The 22,301-nt window shown below is 40.2% G+C and overlaps 1 protein-coding gene across 3 annotated transcripts; it reads left to right on the top strand.

Annotated features, from left to right (window-relative positions):
* The first annotated feature begins 4,704 nt into the window (after positions 1–4,704).
* Positions 4,705–21,751, top strand: MLF1 (myeloid leukemia factor 1). 3 transcript variants are annotated; one of them, XM_054835764.1, is made up of 8 exons: positions 4,705–4,813; positions 10,121–10,283; positions 13,255–13,299; positions 15,704–15,790; positions 16,690–16,818; positions 17,904–18,063; positions 18,631–18,763; positions 19,555–21,751. In XM_054835764.1, exons 1-8 carry the CDS (start codon positions 4,767–4,769, stop codon positions 19,655–19,657), a joined length of 867 nt encoding a protein of 288 aa, XP_054691739.1. In that variant the 5' UTR covers positions 4,705–4,766; the 3' UTR covers positions 19,658–21,751. The 3 variants fall into 3 exon arrangements, with proteins under 3 accessions (XP_054691739.1, XP_054691741.1, XP_054691740.1); XM_054835766.1 differs by lacking the exon at positions 19,555–21,751 and adding an exon at positions 19,355–19,525; XM_054835765.1 differs by lacking the exon at positions 13,255–13,299.
* The last annotated feature ends 550 nt before the right edge of the window (positions 21,752–22,301 follow it).

The following is a 22,301-nucleotide window of genomic DNA, read 5'->3' as shown; positions in this document are numbered from 1 at the left end:
AAACACAACCACCACCTCATTCTTTTACTTTGCTGAAGCCTCCTTACAGATCTGGAAGCCTTCAAATGTACTTGACACACCATGAGGATCTCTCTTGCTAAATGATATTTGTTGCCCTGACAACGGCACGTAGGCATTATTTATTAGTTCATACATTATTGATAATCCTCTAATTTGTGTGTGATGGGAGGAAGTTGGTCTGCGAGTAAGTTATAAATGGAAGGTTATCAACAACTTGTAGAAGTCAGTGATAATCCTATATATAGCTAGTCCCAGCGCACGCTCTGCTGATGCCACAAAACGTTTCTTACCCTCCAGTGGTGCAAGTACAGGGTTAGGAATCTCCTGCAGCCACAAGTTTCTACTGCAGTTTATGTTTAATAATTAGTCAATTTTAGTTTGATTAGTCAATCAACTTCAAAGAGAGAACAGGAGCTTTTAAGGATATTTCCTAATTATATACAGAGCCCAAAGAGAGTCTAAGTGTGCACAGAAGTGTTTTCTATCACAAATTCTTGGGTGGGAAAATGGAAAATTTTGGAATAACAGTAAAAGACAAAAATCTCTTCCTATAAAAAGCAGCAATTAATCTTCCCCAGTTTGCATCTTACATAAAACATAGTTCAACTTATCTACGTAACTCTGACAATATACTTGTGAAGAGGTATTCTATATTTCATCGGGGACAAGAATAAAAAGACCTCTGGTCAACACCAAGAGATAGTTTTACTTCTGTCTTGCTCCATTTACTTCATTAGAGTAATTACCCCACTTTCAAACCAGCTGACGTTTCATCAGTGTCAGTCCCGGCACCTTCGAGCACCGATGAACAGACTGAAAGGATGTCTCATGATTCAGAGTAGATTTCAATAGGGACGTCTCCTGATAATGAACGAATGAGGATTTTTTTTTGTGTGTGTGTGTCTTCTTTCTGTACGCAAACTGGGTATTTCTTTTTAATGTTGGTTTTCTATTTTGATATGTTTTTATTTTTAAAACAAGGGAACCATGTAATTCATTTGTCATAGTCAGATATTTTAAAATCTAGCTAGCAATATTGCCCTTTGGTGTACAATCTTGAAATGGGTTCTGGCTCTCATTCTCACAAACCAGTTGCTGGCTGGCGCTTTGCCTATTTAAACATGCAATTTTCACCTCTAAGTGTTAAGCATCCCTACTGGTTAAGCATAATCCTTGTAGAGAAACTGTAGCTGAGGACTACCCAGATATGAAGGCAGAAATATTCCTCTATTTCTCAGCAATTGAACCAAAAGTTTTCCACACAATTTAGTATATTTTACATAGCTCATTGATCACAGTCGGGATCTTTTTTTTTCAGCCTTGCTACAATTGATTTGTGCTCTGGATGGAACAGAAAACATAAGCCAAAGTGAAATTGCTGTGGAAAAGAGCCGCTCAGCATTAAGAGTTAAGATGAACAGAAGTGTTAGTAGAAAATTTTGGGGGCAGGAACCTAAACACGTACCTTTGGAATCGAGAGAGAACAGAGAATTATAAATACCAACAAAACGCCAATATGGCAAAATGACCTTTTGTTCTAGATGAATATGTTCAACAAAGCTCTGAAGTCTGAATCAGATTTAAATAGTCATATCACCAAAAATGAATAAGAATTAAGAAGGTAAATTAATTCCTAAGGGAAATCACTGTAGATCTCATTAGTTCAGGAACAAGATACCTTAAAACTTTTAATTAAAGATAATATTTACTGCAAATGAATAAGAGTTGGCAGGTTTCAGCAGAAACCATAATCTCATTTATGCAAAGTTTTCTTATATTAAGGCAGACATCATTAATCTCATTGGAGATGCCCTCCAGACTGACAGTGCTGTAGCACCGAGGTGATTTCTTACAGAAGTCTTTTTATCTACACAAAAGAAATCTAACTCAAGCAGACACAAACCATAAGAAGGCCTGAGCAATTAGAGATATCACTCTCTGCAAATAGAGTACTGACTTTATCGCGTTAGTGAGCCTCTCATAATGAGCTCACTTCTGACGGGGCCCATCTTCCCACAAGCAGCCAAAAAATTAACAGTAACTAGAACTCATATTGCTTAGTTATCTGCACAGTAATCCAGCTCTGGATCTGCTCGGACTTGGAAAGAAATTTCATCTTTTGGAGTTGGAGCCCACATAAAATGAAACAGCAAACTGTAGATGATCTGATGCACTCTGAACAGCTGTTGGAAAGCTCCAGATTTCTGTTTCATCATTGTACAGAAGAGGTAATGGGTTTCTTTTTAAAAGGCTGAATTCGTACAAAGGCTCCACTGCACTAACTGAACTTGTAGATTGTTTTGTATCTGTGTTCAGAAACTGTAAATAAATGCTGTGAAAAAAACCCCAAACAACAACTAGCTAGGTTTGGGTAGAACACTGCAAACAGGTTAACCACACCAAAACAAACATTTTGAGAAGATAAAGCTCCAGGAGGATAAGAATTTGCAGGATTTTGTATTTGACACACTGATTATAGTAAAGAAAATTCACCTTGCTGGTTTGTAGCAAGTAATAAGTGAACATTCTAGCATAGCATGTTATGGCTATTAATGAACTGCTATAATAGCAAACCCCAAATTGATCCAGGGCATCTGCCTATTAATCAAAATATATTGACAAGTAATTAATAAATGAGCACTGTATATGACCTAATCACTATGGTAAAGCTATTGCATATTACATTTATAGTATGAGTACACTCCAGCTTCAGAGGAATTTTAAAGAGTTTTAAAATCTGTGGATTGAAAGACTATCTAGAGTGCAAAGGATGATATTACTACAATGTTTGTAATATTTTTGTGTGCGGTTTGAAACAAAGCTTGAATTCTGTCTCTGAGCAATAAAAAAGTTCTTTGATAACATCATAACTGGCACAAGATTTCGTTACAAAAAGCCCCAAAGCGGCAGAGTTCACTTCCATGACTACCACCTGATTTGTTTTATTTGCTAATCTTTCATCAGAAATGTACAAACAATTCACAGACTTCACCTGGATAATCAATGGGTAACCCTTTTTCTGTCATCCCTCCCTGCCCACCAGTCAGTCAGTATAAACGTTTTCACTGTAACAACTGCTCAAACTTGGAGTGCATCTTAAGGCTGCAATATCACCACTTGCTAGGATCTAAAGAGAAGTCTACATCAGTAGACAGCAAAATCAATGCTCACCCGATTACGGATATTTTTCAAAAATATTGCAGGCTCAGTTCATTCATCTTTTATGTCCGTTTTTCCACTTTGGGCCAAATATCAGCAGAGCTGCTTCTGCAGCATGATGGATCTTAGTGGAAGGAAGGATCTACTTTCATGACTGCCATATAAATAATCCGACACTCTCTAATCGCACCTGGTTATCCAGGGCACATGTTCTATCTTTCCCTTAAAATCTGGGATGTTGAAAGAGATGTGAGGAGAGGAGGGAAGAGCCTTCACCTGCCTCTCGACAGGAGATGGAAGAAAGGAAACAACCCCCAGGCTCACAGCTCTGAGAAACCTTGACAGCTAGACCAGGAGAATTTTTCCAATCATATGAATGTTTTTCACCACGATTCTCCCATTTTATGAAGGGTGAAGGCGAGATTCCTATACCTCTGGTTCTTTCAAACTGCCCTCCTTCAGAAGTGTGTTTATATATAACCACAATTCTTATACACACCCCTACATGTTCACACCCACTCCGCTCTTCAGGAAACCCAGATAACACTCCCCATGTATTTGCTCCATTCTTTTACTGAAACCTTCCTTTGATGACCATGCCCAGCGACAGGGTTTGCTGAGGGGCTTCTCATTTACAGCCGGCCGTGGGACTGCTTCTTCCTATCAAGAAGACAAAGAGCTCTTTTTCCCTTCCTGTTTAACCAATAAATCCTAACCAGTCTCACTCCCAAAGCCAGTACAGTTCAGCAATACAGAATGAACCGCTGGCCAGAAGGCAACTACCGCAGAGCCTCAGAAACTGGATATGCCTTGGGAGTGCGCAAGAGCTGCAGAGTGAAAGGTAATTCTGATCCACGATGGTCACCCGCAGTCCGAGCAGCAGCTGCGGTCAAATATCCTTACTCCATCCCGGCCTCGGTTTTCCCTCATTGCTATATTTTGCTGGAGCAGCTGTTTCTGGCTGCCTTTGCCACAGGCCGCTGATGTTTTCCACTGACGTGCCACTGCTGGTCCAAAGGCTCCCGCGCAGGCAAACGCCTGCTTTCCAGCCGCTGGGAAAGGGGAGGCAGCCCGCCTCGCACAACGCGGTCGCTTTATTTTACTGCCATCTACTGGAAAAAATACAATTATTTTAAAAATTGCCAAGAACGGGGCAGCGGCCTGTGCCGTGCCGACAGCACCGACCCGCAAACGCCTGACAGGAGCTGGGCTGAAGGCAGGGCCTGCTCCCCGCCCGGGCCTGCACCACCCCAAGCCGGGCCGGGCCGTACCCCGCGGCCTCGCCGGCCAAAAAGGGGCTTTGAGAGAGGCAGCCCGAGGAGCAGCGTGGGGCTCCAGGCGTGGGGCTGCTCCCCGCTCCCCGCCGGGCCCTGCGCTGGGCCCCGGCCCGAACCTTCCGGAGCGGGGCCGCGCCGCGGCACCAGTTGCCACGGCAACGGCGGCACCCCCGGCGAGCCCCGCCCCGCTCGGTTCGTCACGGCCGCGGCGGCCAGTGACGGCGTTCGCAGGTGTCACGTGGGGTAGCGGGCGCCGCCGTGAGGGGCCGGCGGCGCTTGGGGCGCTCACACCGGCGGGGAGCCGCAGCCATGTTCGGCGGCCTGGGGCGCTGCTTCGAGGAGGACCCCTTCTTCCGGTGAGGGGCCCGGCCGGGGCCCTCCTGTGCCCCGCGCCGCCGGGTCGGGCTGGCGGGCGGCAGCCCCCGGGGCTCCAGCGCTTGGCGGGGGGGGTGCGGGGGGGCTGCGAGGGGTCGGCCGGGGTGGGTCTGAGGTGGCGGGGAGGCCGCCGCGGTCCCCGGCCGGCGCCTGAAGGAGCGCTCCGAGGTGCCCTTGGAGGACGCGTGTCTGTGCGGGGTTAAACCGCCGGTGCGGTTCGCAGCCCTGCTCCTCTAGTTACCGAAACAAACGAACGGGCCGAGTGCCCTTTAAAACTGGGGGGGGGGGGGGGTGTCTAAATTGTTGCCAGTGGTTTTAAATGCCCGAGTCTCGTCTCTTACCCCCCTCTTCAGTAATGCTTGTAATTTTTACTGCCTCATAGCACAGTGAAGACCTTAATGTTTTGTAGTGATATCAGCTGAGAAGAAATCTTCACCTCCATTGGTTTGAGTTTCTTGATTTTTGTTTTTTTTTCTTCGGTTTCTTACAAAGTGGACAGGTGCTGGATGTTCTGGCTTTTCTGGCTTCATTTGGGTTTTTTGTTTTGTTGGGTTTTTTTTTTCCTCTAGACTGTTTCTGAGCTCCTGTTGTCGGTGCATACACTACAGATAACACAGGTGTTCTTGCGTTAAAACTTTGCAAATGTGTGTGCGAGGTCAGTGAAGGCAAACTCTCCTTGTACTGATTCCCTAAGTGGGCGTCGATGCTTTAGCTCAGCAAATGTGGATTTTGGGTTTTATACCATGAGCGCTGTGGTAGTGCTTGGGGTACAGCATGTCTATGTATTAAGTTCTGAAATCAGTTTATTTCCCGTGGGAATCTTAATTTGCCATTGGAACCTAAATCTAAGTAGCGTGGGGTGGAAATGCTCCCCTAGAGTGCTGGGATAGCCAAAACTGCTGAAGTATCTTGTCTGGCCCCAATTCATGTCTTTTGTCAGAAACCGTAATCTGTAGCGGGTAAGAATGGGGTTGGAGAACTCAGAGGAGCCTGAGTGATTTTAGGTTTTCTAAGGATGTGGTCCTTACTACATGGAGCTTAATTACAAGCAAAGATAAGGGGTAGCGCTGGTGGGTGGATGAGGAGGGGTAAGGCGTGAGGCCTTGTGATGTGGGTTTGTTGACTGTATCTCTTAGTTACAGGATATTCTAGCTGAGGTTGCGTTTGCACCTCTTAAAGGAGAATCTACTGCTTAGCTGCAAAAGCACGTTCCTAGTGGTGGGATAGTTTCTAAAGCTGTGCAAGATGGATTAGCACGCTTGGTTTCTAGGAACGTGTGCACTATTATAACAACTCACCAGTTATATGCAGGATACACTATGCAGAGAACTTCACTATGCAAATCCTCTGCAAGAAATCAAAATAATAATGGAAATTAAGTCTTGTTTGTAGTAATTTGTAGCGTGCTTTTGAAGTATCAGTTGGTCTCCTCTTATTTATTCATTTTTATTGTAGCCACTGATGCAGTTTAAAATTGTGGTGGAAAAAAAGATTGCAGAAGATAGAGGAAGGGAGTGTGTGTGAAAGATGAGAGATCTCGATATTGAGATTTACTTTCTTGGTGCTGTCCTTGTAAATCTGTTTTGCATATAGTTAAGGAAATGAGCTTATTGCTTCAGATAAGATTAGCTTCCAAAATAGTGTAATAATAGGCTTCTGTTGCCTCACAAGGAGAGGTTTTGACTGCTGAACTGGAAATAGTGCCTGGATGAAAAGAAAGGTCTCGGTCTGTGAGCAGCTGTCCTGGGGAAGCACCAGTCAGTCAGCCAGCCAAAGTGCTGCCCAGGCCCAGCTGAGTTTCATCCCTCACAGCCTGGACAGGTGCAGAAGCTGCAGCTCCTCTGCCAAGTGCAGTTGGCCTCTGTTTTTAATCCACCAATATGCAGCCTTGGGTTTATTGTTCCAGGTGTTATCTCCAGTGTGGTTCTGCAACTTCAGGCTTACATAACTTCCTAAGTTATAAAAAGTGTGTATATGATACAAAGTACAGATTTCAAAAATAATAAACTGAATTTATTGTTCTAGGACACTGATTTTTCAACTGCCCAGAGACAAAACTGAAGTAAGGAGTAACATTGTGCTTTTACTATAGTGCTGTAAAGGGTATCAGCTGGAACATAGAGCCTTAAACTTTGGAGCTTAAGCCTGAATATTAAGAACTTACTGAGCAAGGCACATCGTAGCGAAAATTCTCACTTGCATATGTGTTGGCAGCATCAGCCTTACTATTTGTAATGTTTCTTTATATATTAGACATACTTGTTTGAGACTGTTACAGTCTCAGAGGCTGAACATTTTTCTTTACTGACCCTGCAAACACCTGGATGTCAGGTGAAGGTCAGATTAACTACTTATTCAACAAAATTTTGTTACTGCAGAGTAGTGAATCAACAAATGTACAAATTGTTTGTCTCCAGAACTTAATTTTGAAAATAACTTCTGATGCTTAACAGGTGTAGGGCACAAATTCTATGTGTAAAACCCTTATACAACCCCCTTTCTTCTTCCTCATAATTTTTATGCTATAATAGTGCAAAGTGTGCAGAAATCATGTACTTGTCATCAAAAGTATCTTTCTTGCCCCCAAAAAAGGTCAGATTTGAATTCAGATGTGATCAATGGTAATTTAATTAGTGTTCTACACCTGTTGCTGTTCTACACCAAATCTGTGATTTGAACAAAGAACTTAAGATCCTCTCCTGGAGAGACTTTGACTTGTTAAATATATATATATTTTTTTTTTTTTTGTAAGGTGACATACTCATGTAGTTATAGTTCAAGTTTCAGTCATCAGAGACATCAAGGTGGTAGGTTTAATTCCTTGGAAGCTTTGTCTTCCAGACATTCTCTGTTGACTTTCCATTGGTTTTGCCCTACTGAAATTGTAGTGTTTCTTTTGAGACTTGACAACACTAATTTTTTTTTTTATGAATGGCACCCTAGAATGTCCCTAGGGAATTGGGAGACTTCACTTCCGTTCCTAAATATGTCACTCCATGGTATATATCTTGCTTCCCTCTCTCTGAGAGTAAGAAACTATATTTCTAAATTGTTTTGTAGACCTTTCATTTTTTTTTAAAGTAACCACAACAAACCCCCACAGTTCATGCAGGTATGAGTGTATCAAGTAGATGTAGTGGAGGGTGAATGGCCAAGAGAAGTTACCAGAGAAATTGAAATAAAGCAAAAAGGACAATTTCACAAGGCATTATTTTATGTCAGGTGAGATGCATTGCAGCATGTTATGCACACTAAATTCAACCAGTTTGTTATCTACATTAAATCTATGGAATCTCGTTTTGCTTATGGTGTGTCGTAGATAACTTACTTATGAGTGTCCTGCTTCTTTTGAACTGGGACCAGGAAGAAATTCTGTTATGAATAAGTTACTGATGGAATACAGTTCAAATTTATTTGTGTTTTGATAACCAAACCTATCTGAAGTTTGTGGTGTCAAAATAGATTTGATGCAAGTATGTGTATGCTGTGGTAGTGCTTATGTGCTTCCCTCATCTTGGCTTGTGTACTGACTTTTTCCATCTGTTCTTCATCCTATGAAAAGTGAGGGGACACTTGATGTGTGCGAGCTGCTTATCACATTAGGACTGAAGTTAAAGCTAGCAGCTATGTGAGAGGAATAGATTAGGGTCTGCTTAATGATGATGGTAAAACTGCTTCTGAACTATAAAGGTCTCTTTGCACTGGAGTGAGTTAATTATGTGCATAGCTTAAAAGGATATTCTTGTGTTAAAAAATCTTGTTTGAAAATTAACCCAGAGTTATGTTTGCAAACTTATTTCTTTTTCACTTAGAAGGAAAAAAAAAATAAATGCAACTTTGGCACAAGAAGAGACAGTACAAAGCAAAGAGATCAAAGTGGCTACGTGGTGTGGAAACTAGTTTTTGTGGGACTGGAGATAAAGGGTGGGGAGAACACGAAAGCTGTTCAGGAAACTTTGAAGAGATGATTGGGTATTGAAGACGTCAGAGGAACAACCAAAGCTTTTCTTCATGGAGGCATGAGATGTCATGGGAAAGGTTGCGGTGTCCTGGAGAGAATGAGGGTGTGAGGTGTCTGGGGAGTGCCAGGAAATTGATAGGAAGGAAGATGAGGTGCTATTAAGTCTAAGTAAACATACCTGGGAAATGACTGTTAGTGTTAATAAAGTGGCTTTCAGTGGAATAGCAAAGGGGAAAATTAGACTGGTGGTGAAGGGAGGAAATGAAGCATTTTTTTTTTATGAAGTAGTGATTTTGTAGCCTTGGATGACAGGCAACAGTACTGATCATATATTGTGCTTATGACAAAATCATATTTTGCTCCTCTTTTGGCCTCAGTTTGAAATATTTAGTTCTTGTACTAGTAGAGAATGCAAAGAATTAAATAAGTAATAATGGAGAGCAACTTCAGCAATGTTTTACCTGCAAGCCAAGCTTTGGGATTACTGGCGGGGTTCTGTAGGTTTTTGGAAACAGAGGTTGAATATTTAGAAAGATGAGAGAAGAGGGAGGAAAACTAACAGGAAAGCAAAAAGCCAGTAAGAAGCTTTCTTCCTAAGCAGAGAAAAAGGAGTGCGAGAACATGATTTGTGGAGGGAGAGGAAAGGGAAGGCAAAGATGGAATATTGGGTGAGTGAACTAAAGGAGATGGAGCTGCCTTGAACTTAGAGGATGGTATACTTTTTTTTGAGCACCTGGGTCAACGAGGATGAAAAGTAGAATGAGAGTGGCTGGCAAAATAAATTTGGGGGGTGAGGGGAGGAATCTAGTGGGACACAGTGAGTTTGGTGAATAGTACTGTGCTAAGCTTTGGAAGATGAAAACAAAAAAAAAAACAAAAACAAGAGGAGAAGGGGGAAAACCCCATTCTTTTACTACCAGGACTGGATGTAAAAGTAGTGATAAATAAAATAGTCAGTTTTATAGTTCCTGGCAGATAGTAAACGTAGGCTGGAGTGAAAGATGTTTGCAAAGGATGGAATATTTTTGGCAAAGATGAGGAAAGAGAAAAAGCAATATGAACACCCAAGAGCATAGCAGAGCTATGAAGACAGCTGAGAAGGCAGAAGAACTAAAACACCCAACCAACCTGTGAGATGGGAAGAAAAGTGAAAGAAGTGAGAGTTTGTGAAGAACAAGAGATTGCTCAGTTGGGTCCTATTAAAATAAAGAATTTGAATAAAGAACCATATGGAATGATTTAAAAAAAATGGGTTTTAAAAATATCAGAGCCATTTTATGTAGCTTGGAATAAAACCGGCTGACTTTCTATGCAAAATCTCTTTCAGCGATCCTTTTGCTGCACACCATGAATATATGCGGCAGATGATGAGAAGCTTTTCTGATCCTTTTGGACGAGATCCATTTCTCAGTATAACAGATGGTGGGGAGAGAACAGTAGATCGAAGAGCACGCCAGGACTCTCAGGTTGCTCTAAGAGGAAATCGCAGAGTAAGTATTTTCTTAATCTCTAAGGACTGCTACATGGAATTTACATTTACTGGTAATATAGTTGGCTTCACATTTCCATTTCTGCTAAATTTGGTCCAGTGGAAACAGACCTGGCTCAGCTATTGCAACCTTGGTCAGATTGTTTCATCGCTGAGTAAAATGTGAATAATACCCTCTTGGTTCCTTAATGGCCTATTGTTTAAGTGTTTATTACTGACCACTGACAAACTTGTTTCTGTTAGGACTGATAGCAAATTTGTATGTTATTGAACATTGAATATCCAAAATGTTTGATTCAATAAATATTATGTATTAAATGTTTCTATTGCAAAAAGGTATTTAAAACGTCCAAAGACAGAGCCTTTTCCGAATGCTTATTTCCTCTTTATGCTAACTTTACTTAAAAAGGTACCTTGATATGCTTATACCTTCACTGTGCACTTTAGCCTCTTGCATCTAGTTGTTTAGGTTAGTTTGATTTAACACATACCTGTGTTTCAGCCACATAAATAGTATTTACACAGATACTTTAAACCCTGCTTCAACTTTGCAACTGAATAAAGGCTTCATGTTCTGTATTTGGTCTGATTCGTAATGTTTCTGCTTGATACAAGACTAAGAATTAAAGATCACAGAAATTGATACGAAATCTAGTATTTCTGTAAATTACCACCCGAAACTGAGAAGTTGGCGATGCTCTATGTTTTACATAAAGTACGTTTTCAACTCTCTGGCCATGCAGGACAATTATATCTTATGCTTCTGTAGCTCAACCTTATCTAACTGCTGTATTTAGAAAGGAAACATGTTTGAAGTTGGTTCCTTTCCCTCCACCAGGCTAAATATTTTGCAGCTGAATGATCTCTTACTTTAATGAATCACACTTGATTTTTGAAAAGAAAACCAACAGTTGGAAGACAAGACAGATTACAAGGGCTCATGGAACTCAGCCAGATTTGGTGGTGGTGGTTCAAACCTAGATAGTTAGAGCTTAATAAACATAGCTGAAACATGGACTGTCACCTACAAGTCAAAAGGGTAACTGTCAGATTCTTTCCTCCGTGCTCATACATTGGCAGTTTGTTTCAAATATAGATGTTGCTGTATCTAATTAGGGCATGATCTTGCCTCTGCTGAGGCAGATTCTTAGGCCTTGGTTCAGTACATGCATAAAACCAGATCAGACTTCTTTTTCCTGTAGAAATGAATATGTTAAACCTTACCCTACTATATTGAGGGTTTGTATCCCTTGTTCTTGGCAGTGACGGAGAAATGTGATGCATAGAAAACCTTTATCTGTGGTTACAGGAAGGAGTTAAAGGTGCAAGAGTGCTGTGTTATTTTGATAAGCACAAAAGAATTCCACACCTGCTAAAATCTTTCCAGTATCTTTTAATGTTCCTCATCTTTCACCTAAGAGTTGTCAGATGTCACAGAAGACTCAGCACTGATTATTTTAGCCTTTTAGTCTCAAACTGCTTTTACTGTTTTCCCTTCAGAAATGATTCAAACACTTGAAATAATTATCCATCTTTTCCTACATAAAAATCTAACTTTACTACCATGTAAAATACACTTGGTTAAAATTACTGATATTGTAATTCTATGTTTAAGTAAACTATAACATGCCTAAAGCTGCTTTACAAGGGACAGAATTTGTTGCAACACCTCAATGTGCATCAATATAGCATCCAAATTCGAAAATGCTTTTCCTTTCTCAAACAGGTTTGCAGTATTACATTTTAGCCTTTTGCGGGGGGAAGGAGGAGGAATGGGTTACAGCATTTTAAGAGATACTGTCGTTTGGTTTGGATATCAGATTGTCATCTGTATTAGGCAACTATTTACAAGTTGTATGTATATATTCTAAAATAAAGAGTTTGTAAACTTTTTATGACTAACAGCTTTCTTTCTGACTATACCCTTTTGCCCTTGATATTCTTTTCTGTCACTACATATTAGATCTGCAGTCTGAAGGAGTTCATAAAGGTATTCAAGAGTTGGATATTTCCTTCCTTTTGTACTTAAATGTTTTGCAATAACTCTGGTACTTCTATCTAACCCATCTTTCTTTAGGTAGGCTTTTATATAACTCTATAGTCTTAGTTTCCTGGAAGCATCAAAGTGTTTTCCAGCATCTCGTTGCCCTGTCATATAGGGATATTCAATATCAGTTGGCCAAACAGGAACTGTATTTGCCGGTGTTTATAGCTACATCTATTTATACATCTGTAGAAGAATATAATTTGCTCGTGGGGGATTTGTCTTCGGGTGGTTCTCTATATGATGATAGATTTACCTAGAACTTCTTTGCAGTGACCTTTGAAACTGCTGACTAGTTAGACTTCATTTTGTTTATTGCAATGGATGTACGGATATTTTAGAGAAATATCTTTTTTTATTTACGTTAATCTCTTGTAATACATAGAGTGCTAGTGAAGGTCAGCTGCATCACTTGATTTTTTTTTTAATCTCTAAAATTGTGTACCAGCCTTATGAAATTTAATTACATAAATTTATATTAAGGAGACTATTAATTTGTTGATTTTAATCAACTTTCACTGATGGAGTTCTGTTGCATAAGTGGAGTGTTTTCAGAGAAGTGGATGATGTCTGAAGCACTGTGCCATATTTTAAATAATTTTAGTACAAAGGTTGCTATGGTATACAAATGTTTCTCAGCTTCTAGATTTAAGTGCTTCTAGTACATACATATGAATATGATTTATTAAATATTAGACAGCGATAGCTGTCACACATGATTAGTAGAAATATATTATTTCTGTATACCCAGAGACCGCTTCATATGATATTGTTGTAGCGCACTATAAATTGCCAGGGTCCTCTGAGTGACTGTCTTTATTTGATCAGAAATATTTAATATCTCCTGCTGTATATGAAAGTGCACTCGATACTTCTGTGTCTGATAACAGGTACAGTAACTAAAAGACACCGGTCCTTTTTCTTCCAGGCAACAAGCTGCTCCTTCATGCCCTTTGCAGGCTTTGGTAGAGTGGTTAGTATCCCAGGAGCAATAATCCTTGTAGCTCTTGCTAGTATGTTTATACTGTCTGCATAACTAAAGCATGGACAAAGGCTAGTCTTAGTGTGCTTGCAAACTGCTTTTGCTGGTGTTTAGATATATGGAACAATGTAATTCAAGAAAGATTATTTTTCTTTAATTTTTTTGTCCTTATTAACTGAAAATGCTGGGGTAGACTACACTGCTTCAAGATTGTTACTACTTAACAGCTGGCTTGTCAATTCAGCAATGTACCTGTTGGTGCTTGATCTCTGATGGATATGAATGAAATGACCCCTGGAGAGAGACTCCAGACTGAGTGGTGCCTGCAGACGGACGCTAGTGCCTCGGAGTGTCTTTATGGGTGTGATAGCAACAAGACCTGTAGCACTGGTCACAGCTAAGACAGGCCAGCTCCTGGAGACAGAATTTCCACTGGAACTGGCCTTGGAATGGTTTTCAGCTGTAGTTTGTTGGGGGTATGGAATATCTTGTAAAAGATCTGTAAAAAGTACCTGAGGAAAACCAAGTTTATTGTTATGACCCTCAGGGAGGTTTTGTTTCCTTTGAAAGGCTTTAAAGCATCCTCAGATTGAGAACCAGCAACTTAGAGTGGGTCTCACCTGAAGAGCGAGTAAAAATGGGCATGGGTGTTTAGATTTTCAGATCTAGAAGTATTACTTGTTTCAGTATCTTTTGCAGAAGCACAATTTTCCAACTTTCTGTATGCAAAAAGTGTATTAGCTAATCAATGTTCTTTTTTTAATTAATTGCACAAGCTATACTTTTATTCCTCCACCCCAGTCTATGACATGTAATTCTATAGGTACAGCTGATTACTACATAATGTCATCAGTCAACGTCCTGATTTCTAACTGTAGAAGGCAGTTTTCTGGAGTTACTGACACTTGCAATGATTTGATGCCCTAAATTGTCTATAATTGTTGTCCACACGTTTTGCTAGCCCTTAAGGATTCATATTTCTTGCTACTCAAGAAACAAACTGAAGGGTTTCTATACCTGAATTTTACTTAGTTTTATCCTTAAATTGCATTTTTTATTTAAGCTTTTAAATACATAACTATTGAAATTAATTTATTTAAATTCTATGTATTTCCAGTAGTTGGAGGCACATGAGGTGTTTGCTATTGTAATTAGCATCCTGGTGTTTCATACAGCACTTTAGTAGTGCAAAGGGCTGCTACGTGCAATGTGACAGCCCGTCTCTTGCCAAAGCTGCTGGATTTTGCAGAGCCCCTGGGCTCTGCTCTTTTCCCCGCTCTTCTCACAGCCTCGTACCTGCGACCAGAGCGTGGTGGTGGCACAGCAGCTCTCCTGGGAAGCAGCTAGTCGTGCACGTGTGTAGAAGCTCGTCAACCAGAGCATGGTGGTCGCTCTTAACTAGCGTACTCTGACCAGAGCTGCTCATGTTGGAAACCAGGCAGGCAAGTAGGGAGTTTGAACAGGTCCTGAGGAAAAGTTCATAGTAGGAGAGAAAAGGGAGAGCAAAAATCATCTTTATCGTCACAACCTGCTGCACTGGAGAGGAGCCCAGAGGAGGATACTCATTTGGGACAGCATTACTGTCTTCCCAGATGGTCATGTAGGAGAGTTTACCCTTTCCCTACTTTCTGTCTCCCTGTCTCTTTTTTTTCCTGTTTTGATTTCTTCCAAAGGTAGCTTTCATCAATATGGTCAGCATATGCCATCAGCTAGAGATCCCATTAATAAAATTCTGTGCATATAAACCTTACTATCTATCCTTTGTGCAACACTGGATCTTCTGCTTTCATGTGTAAATAACGAATGAATGATTCGTTGAATACATCTATACCATCAAGTAATTAAGCTTCCATTAAAATACCAAGTTATGATTTTCTTTTTTTATTCTTTATTTTCTTGTTTTTCCCCCCACACTGCCCTTTTGTGAGTAAGGTACACTACTTCTGCAAAGGACAGCTATGTCTGCTGGGATGTGTTTTCACTGATTCCATATGCATTAAGGGATTTGCATAACAGAGATAATTTGATCTTCAGTGGATTATAAGGCAGGGAGGGTCATACAGTACTTTTTACAGCAGAAGCTAGTTAGGTTAGAAGGTATATGAAAATAGTTCTTGTAAATTGGCCACAACATGAGCTTATTTTGATACTTGAGTATCAGATCTTTCACTTCTGTCTTTCTAGTATCTCCAACTTAACAAACAAGCTCCCCATGCTAGCTCTCAATCTTTGATTTGAAAAGATGCATTTTGGCTTGTCTATGTCTGTGAATTGCAGTCTGTGAAAACCTTTTTGATGATCTGATTTGCATTTAAAATGCATGTAAAAAAAACAGCCTGAGAACTTGAAGAATCAGAAGACTTTGTTCTAATTTTAGTGACTTTTCTTTTAACAGGATGCAGATTTTGGGGAACCTTTTTTTGCCATGGACAGGATGATGTCAAATATGAGAAACAGTATGCTGGAAATGCAAAGAAAATTTGTAAGTTGTTGGGTTTTTCTTTTTTTTTTTTTTTTAATTTGATCTAAAATTAATTGTATTGGAGAATGACAGGTGTTTAAAATATTACTGAGAGAGTCCTGCCAAGAAAAAGGTTACTAGTCTCAAGCAAATAGTAAGAAATTTTTTTTCCCCGGATTATATCGTGGTTATAGTTCTCTGTGCTGTCACTAATTATGTGCTAACAACAATACCTAAAATGTATGCTTGATTGTCTAGGGGTTAGAGCTGCTGTAAGCTATCTGGTCTGTGGCTATTGCCAGAGCTGAAACTTTAAGTGAAGGAGCAGCTTAAAGTGTTACTGCACACTTAAAAACAACAAAAATGCAAACACCTAAATGCCACCCTGTATATAGACTTTCCTCTGATTTTATTTTCAGTGCTGTGTCGTCTTTCTTCACAGTCTTTGAAGATAACGCTGATACCTATTAAGTGTTGCTGAGGATATTTACTGTGTTTCACTGGCCTTGTAAAATGCCTTGTAACCATTGTTGCTCAAGTCCTATTTCACCTGAACTCTTTACACACCTTATACACTCTCTGTGGCAAGACTGATGTTATAGGTTACATCTCCATTACTAAACTATGCCAGGACAAATGTCTGAGCAGTTGTTTATTGCTGCCCATGTTTCTTATTAGTTGTGTGTTTCCTGGCATGGGGAGACCTGTGGCCAGACAAGGCTAGGACAAGAGTGAGGGCATATCAAATGATCTCTTCCCAACAGGACATGTTTGGGGTGCCAGGACTGAGGGTTAATTCTTCAGAGAGGTATTCTTTTTCATAATAAGATGTAAGATGGTTTTGTAATCAGAATGTAAGAATTACCTATTATCCACATGTTTTAATTTTTACTAATAAAAGAAGTCTACATTGCTTGTAGGATGACCTGTCCATCCATCCGGATGCACACACATTCAGCTCCTCCTCTGTGATGACCTACTCCAAAATAGGGGATGAACCACCAAAAGTTTTCCAAGCTTCAGCTCAGACACGCACAGCTCCAGGAGGTGTAAGTAGTGCTGAGATACAGCAACAAGGTGGTATGTAATTATCAGAATCCAAGTAGCAAACCACAGTCTCCTTCAGGTTCTTTTTACTGGAGACAGTTACTCTTATAATTTAGAAAAATATATGTCTGTTTAAATATTGCTCTATATTAAAGGCTTCTCAAGCTAAAGTGCTGTTTTCTTCCTTGTAATTTGCATGCTTCTAAGAATACGTCTAAATAAATTGCATGCCTATCAAAGACTGGAAAAATTGAATGCCAGAACAGCTGATTCTTCAAGGCAGTCTCCAATGTCTTTCTCTTTGCTATAATTAATCCTGTTCTTGTACATTTAAAATTCTGTCTAAAATATAAGATAGCAAGAGGCAGTCTATTTATGCAAAACATAGCTTCAAATCATCCCCTTTACTCAAGCACTTTTAAATGCTTACGTAACGCTTCGGATGAAGATGCCCTTTCATTGACTTCCTTGCAGCTGTTGCATCTAATTCTGCTAAGAAATTTGAATTTGAACCCCGAAGCGAGGTTCATGAAAGACTATATGCGAGCAGTAAAGGCCGTTGAACACGATTGGCTGTGGGATATGTTCAAGTTCAAGCAGACACTCAGTTATCAAGAAGGTTCTAATAATATACCTATGAACACAGTGATAAGTGGTTGCCTGGGTTTCAAGCCAGTCAACATGACAACCTAGTAATTAGTTGTCCCTTCGTGCTGAGAATATTGGCATTGGCTGTTATTCGTTCTGTTGTCAAGGAGAATGTTGAAGACTTGTCTGCATGGAATATATTTACACTAAGTTTTTCCCCCCCGCCCCGCAATTAATATCCGGTATGTACGTTACTTAAGAAGCTTTAGGTGTTCTTGTTGAATCTTTCTGTCTGGTGGCAAAAAGAAAATAAACTTGATCTGTGCTTTGTTGCTGTATTTTCAGCCAACACAGTAAATGGGACAATTGGAACAGCTTGTAAAACTTGTATCTTTCTTTTGAAAAAGTTAAAACCTTTAGGGAGGAAAACTGGATTTTGTAAAGACTTTTTAACTTCTTTATTTGGTTGGAAGGACACTTAACTTCCCTTTTTGTACAGGTTAAGGAGACAAGAAAAGCACTTAAGGATTCTGAAAGTGGACTGGAAAAAATGGCTATTGGTCATCATATTCATGATCGTGCTCACGTCATTAAAAAATCAAAGAACAGCAAGACAGGTGATGAGGAAATGAACCAAGAATTCATCAACCTGGATGAAAGTATGTCCTCTTATGAAGTTCTCTAATGGACTTTACACTGTTGGTTCACAGACTGATTTTGAAGTTCCAAAATGAAACATCTCAAAAGGGACTGTTTTTCAGACAGTCTGAAAGTCTGCAACTCAAGTTTCCTTAGTCAATAAAAATTTGGACAACTGAAGTAAAAGTAACCAATTAGACTTGAAAATGTTGTGTTATAATGCAGTTGGTACTGTTTGCTTGTGCAACAGCTGCTCCTATTTGAAAGTACTTTGATACCATAAAATATCATTCAAACTTGTAACAGATTTATACTATTTGCTGTGTGTTTGTGGCTAATACAAAATACATGTTTAAGAGATGTGTGGTTAAAATGCGTGTATACTCTTACAACACTGGGACTTTGGGCTTTTTTATTCTTTATCTTCCAACCATAAGCCTACTGGCAGTAAGCTTTTAGTTGTCTTTTACAGATCCCCTAGAAATAGTTTGCAGGCCATGTGGAGAGTCATAGACCACAGGTTTCAAACACGCTTTTCCCATCTTGTTTGCATTGATTAAAAATAAAAAATAAACTTTGTTTTTCAGCTGAGGCCCAGACCTTTGATGAAGAGTGGCAGAAAGAGATTATGAAGTTCAAGCCATCTAGAACTAGATGCACTTTAGAAGCTCCGAAATACAGAAGTATTCATCACATACCCAAGGAAGGTGGATTAAGAAGGTAAAAAGTTTCCTACTGAGTAAGGAAATACTAGCAGCAGAATGAAAACTCAATTCTGAAGCAATTTGTTCATGAACAAAGAATGCGTACTGGCGGTCTGAGGAGAAATAGCATGCTTTATTCCTCCTTTCCTGGTGATGCCACAGTCAACAGTGTAAGGCAGTACAAATGTTGTAGCTGCCCCAACAGTCATTAAACCAGGTTAGCTGCATTAAGGTATAACCCTTATGAAGGGTTAGGTTGGTCTGTTCTCGTGGGTAAAAGGGAAGATGCCTTCCATATAGTTGGAGACACACCTCCCTCTCTTCAGGGTTAGATTTCAAATGAGACCTTTTCTAATCTTAAAGTCAGGAGGCCTGTGTGGGAATGAGAACTTTACCTGTAAATGTATAGACTGCTATCTGCCAAGCTTCAGATCTGCTCCTCTTGCTGTCAGTGGAAGTTGTGATGGCTTTGTCACTTGCATGTTTGGTAGAGAATACTACAGAAGGGAAATAACTCCTTTTCTGTTAACTACACAGAGCACTTTCCCTCTGGCACCTCTTCAGTTCTAGAGGTTTATTACAGGGGCTACTTTACCTTCAATTTCAGTTTTCAAACTAAGCTGTTTCTTCTCATCGAGTGTGCAAGATGAGGAAATGCTTCAACTCCATGGTGGTCACAATGAAAGCAGTTTTGGAGGGAGTCTTGCAACTAAAATAACTGTACCTCCACATAAGTAATAAACAAAACGTATGTTCCCCCACTATGCATCGTATGGTGGTTGTGACTGTTGCTGCTGTTTGTTTCAGAGAGAAACCACTTGCAGTTGCGGGTTCCAGGGACCCCAGAGCTTCTGTGGAGAATCTCAATGTGAAAGGAACGCATGTCCCCATCAAAAGCAGCAAAAAATAAATTGCTTCCATTCTCCACTTGAATGGAGTTTCTTCAGAGAGGATAATGGTGCTGCGTTGCTTATGTTCATATAAGTATACAGTATATATGACCAATCTCTGTTTTTTGTTTTAGGAAGTATTAGTGTGCCTTGCTACTCCAATCGTTTGACAACTGAATGTTCTTTAAAACTTCAGATCCTTTGTTAAATCTTCTAGTTTCAGTAAATTGAGAACCCAACAACTTTCCACTTAAAAGCACTTTAAAGGATTATGACTAATTCTGTTTAAAAAAAAAAAAACCAAACACAAAAGCTTTGATTTGGAAGATTTTTCTGTTACAACTGCACCAGTCTCAGATTTTTTATTAAGTCTGGTAATGAAACTACTTTTTCTCCACACTGTAACTTGCACAGAAAGTAAATTCTCTTTTTTTTTATTGTGTGGCTAAAAATAATTATTAATTTTCTAGGTAATACAGCAATCTGAATACACTATAACCACTATATATATATCTTTAAAATCATATTGTTAATTGTCACAGAATCCCCAGATTCACCTTGATTTAACAGCAAGAAAAGTGAGGGAAATACTAAAATGACATACTTTAAATAAATTTTAGTGTATTAGCGTTCTTATGTTCATAAGCTGTGCTTGCATCTCCTACTTTCTGTGCCTAGACTGTCAGTTTTGTATTTCGGAGCCTTTGTACACTTCCTTTGGAGGTGGCCCATTATTTTTCATTCTCCAAGATTCTCTGTAGTAGCTTTTGATTATTCTGTAATAATACCACTGTGTCTGTGTCTTCAGAAACTCAGCTGTAACTTAGTTATTAATCAGAAAAAGATGTGGGAGAAATTGGTTGAGTAGGCAGTAGTTTAACTGGATAATGAGTGATTACACCACTCCTTCTGTTCTAAAAAGGTAAGAGCCCTTGCATACAGGAACCCATTTCCCCCCTTGGCTGAGACAAGGTGTGTCTGTATTCCCTCCTGTCCTGTTTTAGTGGATGTAGAATGATCCTAAATCTAGCACTTGATCTCCCTTGACGTTGTTATTCTTTGGTTAAAGAGTCTGGTGCTCTAGAGGAAAGCCAGCAGTGTGACTGCGAACAGGAAAGGCCTTTGTAGTAGAAGGGTTAAGTTCGTATGCGGTTTTGTTATGCAGAATTGATACCCCCCATTGTAGCGTAAATAACTTCTGTAGACTATAATGTTACAGCATTAGCACTATAGAGTATATTTCAAGGCTAAAATATTACAATGGAGCCTTAAAAAAAAGGCAGTATTTATATGATAAAGGAAAATAGGTTTAGTAAGTTAAGATTAGTATTTGTTTGGCCAGAAAGGAAATGGCCTTTAGCTCCTATGTTTCTGTGGATTCCCCAGATTATTTAATTCTCTTTATTAACGTGCAAAAATAATCAGAAGTACTTTTGTTGAACTCTGACAAGGCAAAGACAATTGGTTCTTTGTTTGTTTAATGCAACGGCCTCTTCCCGTGATTGGAGCAGATATTAGTGGCACTAAGTTTGTGCTATGAACCATTCTACAAGCAGCCAAGGTAAGCGGGTGGTAAGGGGGTAGCAGCCTTTGACAGAGGTGTGATACCGCAGTCATGCTTGCTAGGGATGTCTGCTAGAACCCTGAATTGAAAGGATGCTTTTACTCTCCTTAAAAAGTAAGAGCACAGCTCCAGGGCCACGTCTTCCATAGCCTGAAGAGAACATCAATATTGCAATAAATGTCATTGAGAATCTAAGGCTGTGGAGGTGCTTTCCAGGTATGTCATTTAAATTTCCCAGCAATAAACAACATAAAAGTTTTTCGTGTTGTAACTTGAGAAGAAATCCTTGATTGGAGAGATGCTGCTATTTAATGGAAAATAGTATTCATCTGGCTACTTGTCTGTGCTTTACTGAGATAAAAAACATGGTACGTGTACATAATCAGTAACACAAGTACATACTATGGTTTTATACTTATAGAGGAAAGAGGCTAATACTCATTACAGATTACCCTGTTATGCAAAGCAATGTTCTAAAATGTACCGCAAAGAACTTGTTCTGTGTAGAAACATCTGAAACTGTTATTCTTTATTAAAGTTATATATTATTTACGGCTATTGTTTGGCTTACTCTACACCACAACATGACTTACGCATTATGTATTTTGGGCCGCTTTGAAACATTCTTCTCTATGGCCCTCAGTTTCCAGAAAACATGCATTTACCACAAAAAAAGTTTGCTAGAAGGGGAGAGGGGCTGTGGGACTCGGTACGGAGATGGCCGGGCTGCTTCTCCGCTTCAGCACTGCACTGGAAGACGGACGGTTCCCGGCGGGACCCGGGCACCGGGGGAAGTTTTTACACGGCAGAGCGTAGGCCCACGCTGGAGCCGGGAGCCGTGCCCGGAACCGTGGGTGCCATCTCTGCCGGAGCGCTTCTTCCTTCAGTGGGGTGCTGGCCGGAGGGGAGGCACCCGGGGTAGCTGTGACTTTCTGGCTATCACAGCGCGGTCTAAGCTGTACCCGTGCTCCGCAGCTCCTCCTCGCGTACCGTGAGGGGTTTTCTTTCCCTTTCCACGGCTAGTTCTCTGCCACGGAGCCCAACTCTCTGGCTGTTTGAGGCCCAGCCTTTAGCTGGCAGACCCCCCCGGCAGAAGGCGG

Source organism: Grus americana, chromosome 9 (genome assembly GCF_028858705.1).
Source record: "Grus americana isolate bGruAme1 chromosome 9, bGruAme1.mat, whole genome shotgun sequence".
Taxonomy (NCBI): domain Eukaryota; kingdom Metazoa; phylum Chordata; class Aves; order Gruiformes; family Gruidae; genus Grus; species Grus americana.
The sequence above is the reverse complement of the archived record's forward strand: the minus strand, read 5'-3'. Positions and strand labels throughout refer to the sequence as shown.